The 6,133-nt window shown below is 45.2% G+C and overlaps 1 protein-coding gene across 12 annotated transcripts in view; it reads left to right on the top strand.

Annotated features, from left to right (window-relative positions):
* Window positions 1–23: 23 nt before the first annotated feature.
* Window positions 24–6,133, top strand: part of DROSHA (drosha ribonuclease III) — a 122,950-nt gene continuing 116,840 nt past the window's right edge. For 6 of the 12 annotated variants that reach the window (XM_086361271.1, XM_086361267.1, XM_086361266.1 and 3 more), the window contains exons 1-2: window positions 24–274; window positions 5,155–5,220. In XM_086361271.1, coding sequence (XP_086217397.1) covers window positions 5,204–5,220 — 17 coding nt within the window. In that variant the 5' untranslated portion in view covers window positions 24–274; window positions 5,155–5,203. Of the gene's footprint in view, window positions 275–1,362; window positions 1,491–5,154; window positions 5,221–6,133 lie in introns of all 12 variants that reach the window. The other 6 variants (XM_086361272.1, XM_086361269.1, XM_086361264.1 and 3 more) reach the window with 4 other exon arrangements.

Genomic DNA, 6,133 nt, shown 5'->3' with positions numbered 1-6,133 from the left:
GGAGGAGGTAAGGGGCAGGAGGCGGGCGCCAGAGACTCCAGAAAACCGATTGGCTTAGATGTCCATCGTTCTTATTGAAGCACCAATCACCGCGCACAAGGCGCTGCCGAGAGCCCGAGCGCTTTTCTCTTGCAGGTCCGGCTTTCCCAGGTTTGCTTTTTAATTCCCTTGCTTTCCTGTTCCGGAGCCGCGGGCGGTGCTACGGTCTTGGAGGCTACTCTATAAGTCTGGCTTTACTCTAACGGCGACCTCGCAGCCCGAGAGCTTTTTCTAGGTAAAAGGGTCAGCTTGTGGGTGTTGGAAGAGGGAGTGTTTCCAAGTATCCGAATTTCAACGGGGCTGGCGTCTGGGGCTGGGGTGAGAGGCGCCTGGGAGTTAGGAGCCGGCAGCTCCTCTTCAGATCTGCAGCGAAGGGCAAAGAAAAGGGACCCTAGGCCCGGGCCCTGTAAATAAATGGTAGTGAAAAATGAGACCGTTCATTCATTGTGGCGCGCATGTCGTGGTCCAGGCCTGGGGCCGCCGGGATCTCGGGCGGGTAGTGAGACTGTAAGTTTACATCGTGGGGTTCACTGTCTGGTGGGAGATGTAAACAGGGAAGCACGCAATTACGGATCAGCCAGACATAAGTGACCGGGCTGGGAATTCAGGTGGTGGAAGAACGCGTTAATAGAAATGTAGTCACACTTTGCAACTCGTTCTACAAAGACTGATGTTCCTGCACATGTTAGCCGTGCAAAACGACTCCCTCAGTTTCCCTGCTTCCAAACAGCAACTTAGGAGGAGGCAGACGCCGAAAATAATTACTTTTCTAGTTGCAGTGAGTTCCTTGTCTTTTGAATTGAAGTTCACATCCACAATACAGCCTGACTGTGCCTTTAATAGGTCAGTTTCATAATCAGTGTTTTCAGATATTCTATTTCTAGAAATATCCATGAGGATCTAATAGTGAATGTTCAACAACAGTGAACACACGATACAGGAGTATTGGTGATCCTGACTCTTGTCCACCTCTAGATTCAGTACACTCCTTTTGTGTTTCCCCTGGACTCTGTGCATACCTCTTTTCTTGTGTTTATCACATTATGTAATTAAAAAAAAAATCCGTATCTGCATATGGATTCTGGGCTTCAGGAGCCCTGCTTACTATGTGCCTTATCACCTTTGATCAGGGCCTGTGACCATGCCCCACCTGTCTAGGCTCATTAAATGTTGCATGAATCAGTGAAAAGGCCTGCTTTTTATCTGGTTTTGGTAATGCAAACCTGTTGTGGATATATTCAGTAGGGAAATGTCCAGTAGCAACATAGAAACATACATCACTGGTGAGCCAGTAAACACTTACTGATCACCTACTCTGTGCAGGATGTTCTGCCAGGGGCTGTGAAGGATACAGAAATGATTATGAGCCAACCCAATTCATCAAGGAACTAATAACCTAGTGGAGGAGTTAAGACATATACACACATGATTATTATATGAGGCAGTCTCTGGTAAGTGCTGTAAAAGAAGTAAGTACAGACTAAGAGCAACGGAAGTCTTGAGGGAATGGGATTACTTCCTAAAGGGAACCAAGATAGGCAGCACAGAAGATGTGGCATTTGACATGAGTAGATGGGTTAAAACTTCAATGGGCAAAGTCAAAGGGAGGGGTTTTAGAAGACCAGGAGTAAAGAATAAGCTGGATGATAGTACTTCATATGTTAGGAACTGGGAGCACCCATGGGGTCACTAAGAGTTAGACACGACTGAGCGACTTCACTTTCACTTTTCACTTTCATGCATTGGAGAAGGAAATGGCAACCCACTCCAGTGTTCTTGCCTGGAGAATCCCAGGGACGGGAGAGCCTGGTGGGCTGCCGTCTATGGGGTCGCACAGAGTCGGTCACGACTGAAGCGACTTAGCAGCAGCAGCAGCAAGGTGATAGGAGAGCCTCCCAGGTGGCCCTAGTGGTAAAGAACTTGCCTGCCAGTGCAGGAGACATAATGAGAGGAGGGTTCGATTTCTGGGTTGGGAAGGTCCCCTGGAGGAGGGCCTGGCAACCCACTCCAGTGTTCTTGCCTGGAGAATCCCATGGACAGGGGAGCCTGGTGGGCCACAATCCATAGGGTCGCAAAGAGTGGATATGACTGAAACGACTTAGCACACATGCAGGATGATAGGCCCTTCATGGGGAAGTTAATGGAGGATTAGCCTGGAAGAAGCTGGGTCCAGATTGCAGAGGGCCTTAAATGCCAAGCATGGAGTTTGAGCTTGATTCTTTTGGCCCTGAGTAGCTTGTGGTGACAGGATGGGCTGTGTAGGCCCCAGGTTTATCCTGAGGGTCTTGAACTGAATGACAATCATTCAGTTCAGTCGCTCAGTTGTGTACAACTCTTTGCCACTCCATGGACTGCAATACGCCAGGCTTCTCTGTCCATCACCAATTCCCAGAGCTTGCTCAAAATCTCATGTCCATCGAGTGTGTGATGCCATCCAACCATCTCATCCTCTATCGTCCCCTTCTTCTCCCACCTTCAGTCTTTCCCAGCATCAGGGTCTCTTCCAGTGAGTCAGTTCTTCCCATCAAGTGGCCAAAGTATTGGGAGTTTCAGCTTCAGCATCAGTCCTTCCAATGAACATTCAGGACGTATTTCCTTTAGGATGGACTGGCTGGATCTCCTTGCAGTCCAAGGGACTCTCAAGAGTCTTCTCCAACACCACAGTTCAAAAGCATCAGTTCTTCGGTACTCAGCTTTATGGTCCAACTCTCACATCCATATATGACTACTGGAAAAACTGTAGCTTTGACTAGATAGACTTTTGTCAGCAAAGTAATGTCTCTGCTTTTTAATATGTTGTCTAGGTTGATCATAGCTTTTCTTCCAGGGAGCAAGTGTCTTTTGATTTTCATGGCTGCAGTCACCATCTGAAGTGATTTTGGAGCCCCAAAAAATAAAGTCTGACACTGTTTCCACTGTTTCCCCATCTATTTGCCATGAAGTGATGGGACCGGATGCCATGATCTTAGTTTTTTGAATGTTGAGTTTTAAGCCAGCTTTTTGACTCTCCTCTTTCACTTTCATCAAGAGGCTCTTTAGTTCCTCTCTGCTTTCTGCCATAAGGGTGGTGTCATCTGCATATTTGAGGTTATTGATATTTCTCCTGGCAGTCTTGATTCCAGCTTGTGCTTCATCCAGCCTGGCATTTTGCATGATTTACTCTGCATAGAAGTTAAATAAGCAGGGTGACAATATACAGCCTTGATGTACTCCTTTCACAATTTGGAACCAGTCTGTTGTTCCATGTCTGGTTCTGACTGTTGCTTCTTGACCTGCCTACAGATTTCTCAGGAGGCAAGTCAGTTGGTCTCATATTCCCTCTTGAAGAATTTTCCATAGTTTGTTGTTATCCACACAGTCAAAGGCTTTGGCAAGTCAGTAAAGCAGAAGTAGATGTTTTTCTGGAATTCTCTTGCTTTTTCTATGATCCAGCGGATGCTGGAAATTTGATCTCTGGTTCTTCAGCCTTTTCTAAATCCAGTTTGAACATTTGGGAGTTCTCGGTTCACATACTGTTGAAGCCTGCCTTGGAGAATTTTGAGCATTACTTTGCTAGCGTGTGAGAAGAGTGCAATTGTGTGGTAGTTTGAACATTCTTAGGCATTGCCTTTCTTTGGGATTGGAATGAAAACTGACCTTTTCCAGCCTTATGGCCACTGGTGAGTTTTCCAAATTTGCTGGCATATTTAGTGCAGCAATTTCACAACATCATCTTTCAGGATTTGAAATAGCTCAGCTGGAATTCCATCACCTCCACTAGCTTTGTTCATAGTGATGCTTCCTAAGGCCCATTTGACTTCATATTCCAGGATGTCTGGCTCTAGGTGAGGGATCACACCATCATGGTTATATGGGTCATGAAGATCTTTTTTGTATAGTTCTTCTGTGTATTCTTGCCACCTCTTCTTAATCTCTTCTGCTTCTGTTAGGTACATAACCATTTCTGTCCTTTATTGTGCCCATCTTTGCATGAAATGTTCCCTTGGTAATCATTAATGAGATATTATTTGGTGTATACTTTCTATTAAATATAGTGATTGATAAAGCTAAATAATCTGAAACTATTTTCATGAGCCATTTGAAAATCTGCCTTAAGCCTGTTGGTAAAACTTTTGGTTAGAAAGACTTTAGGAAGATGCTTCTAAATGGAAACTTTCTGCAGTTAATGTTTGTTTGGGTTTTTAAAACATTTTGCTGAAGCCTCATATTTGGAAAGCTGTTCCTCTTCATAACATTGTTCAATGGGGAGGACTGAGAATGAGAATCAAAGAAAACTGTTATGTTGACCAGATTATAGTAAAGTTTGAATCTAAATGCTAGTCTCACTGAGGGAGAAAGAATGTGGAGTGGGAGAGCAGAAATGATTTTTCCCTCCCTGATCTTTTAGCTGATTAGAGGTGGAATATGCCTAAGTTTCCAGTCTTTTAAGCTACTGATTGTTTGAATCAGAGAGACAAGTACTTCAGTTCAGTTCAGTTGCTCAGTTGTGTCCGACTCTTTGCGACCCCATGGACTGTAACACACCAGGCTTCTTTGTCCATCACGAACTCTTGGAGCTTGCTCAGACTCATGTCCATCGAGTCGATGTCGCCATCCAACCATCTCATCCTCTGTCATCCCTTCTCCTCCCATCTTCAATCTTTCCCAGTATCAGGGCATTTTCCCATGAGTTAGTTCTTCACATCAGGTGTCCGAAGTATTGGAGTTTTGGCTTCAGCATCAGTCCTTCCAATGAATATTCAGGACTGATTTCCTTTAGGATTGACTAGTTGGATCTCCTTGCAGTCCAAGGGATTCTCGAGTCTTCTCCAACACCACAGTTCAAAAGCATCAATTCTTTGGTGCTCAGCTTTCTTTGTAGTCCAGCTCTCACATCCCTACATGACTACTGGAAAAACCACAGCTTTGACTAGACGGACCTTTGTTGGCAAAGTACTTAGGACATCTTAAAAATTAGTTGTGAACATTAATTCAGTTCAGCATGCTCTTATTTTTATTAGTATGCTAACTGCATAGGAGCATGCAAAATCAATGTTAAGATAATCACAGAAATATTTTCTAGCATGAGCAGTTTGGGAAACATTGTTATATCTATTTGTTCTCTCTGTTCTCTAGAGTTTATATTCTCTGTGGAAAATGTGACATATTCAAATAGTACGTCACGATGCAAGGCAGTGCATGGTGAGTGGTCTGATAGTAATGGCAATCGTTTTGGGCGACCAGGGAGGAGCAAACACTGGCCATCTGGGGTGGGGAGGGTTTAGATCTGTGAGGTGGAGGGCGTGTGTTAACATAGGCCGTATCCATAGCTGGGAACCCAGACCAGAGCATTTAAGGAGCCATCCTGGATTCCTGCTCTGATGGCACTGGCAATTCTGAGGTCAGGTGGACATCAAAGATGAAATGAGGTAATGAGCTGGTGACCTGTAATCATTGTAGGACCTGCCAAAAAGAACCACAGAGCGTGTGAGAGCAGGGTACCTTAGGGGTGGTGACATTGGTTGTAGAAAGGCCTGCCAGGGTATTACTGTAGTAGCGAGGCAGGAGAGGATGGTGTGGAATGGATGGACTCAAGTATCTATGAGGCTGAAATGATACAGGTGTTTGAGCATAAATTTTTAACTAGAAGGGTTAAGGGAGGAGAAGTTGTCAGGTAATTCCCTGGTGTATGACTTGAAGACCGATGAATGGTCTCATCTATTGAGACAGGAAGGGACTTCTCAAGTGGCGCAAGTGGTAAAGAACCCGCCTGCCAGTGCAGGAGACATGAGAAACACGGGCTCAATCCTTGGGTTGGGATGATCCCCTGAAGGAGGGCATGGAAACCCACCATAGTATTCTTGCCTGGAAAAATCCCACAGACAGAGGAGCGTGGTGGGCTACAGTCCAGAGGGTCACAAAGGGTTTGACACGACTCAAGGGACTTAGCATGCATGCATGCATGCATTGAGATGGGAAACACTGAAAAAGGAGCAGGTGGTATTCTCTTGGAGGGCAAGGTTATTGACTCATTTTAGGACATGTTGAGTTGAATTTGTGAGTCTGCTGAGTGGGGAGGAACATGTGGCAGGATGATACTAAGTGTATGTGTAGA

This window comes from Bos grunniens, chromosome 20 (genome assembly GCF_055505025.1).
Source record: "Bos grunniens cultivar Pamir isolate PY7600 chromosome 20, Bosgru_T2T1.0, whole genome shotgun sequence".
NCBI lineage: Eukaryota > Metazoa > Chordata > Mammalia > Artiodactyla > Bovidae > Bos > Bos grunniens.
Note: the sequence above shows the minus strand (reverse complement) of the source record. Positions and strands in the feature narration are given on the sequence as shown.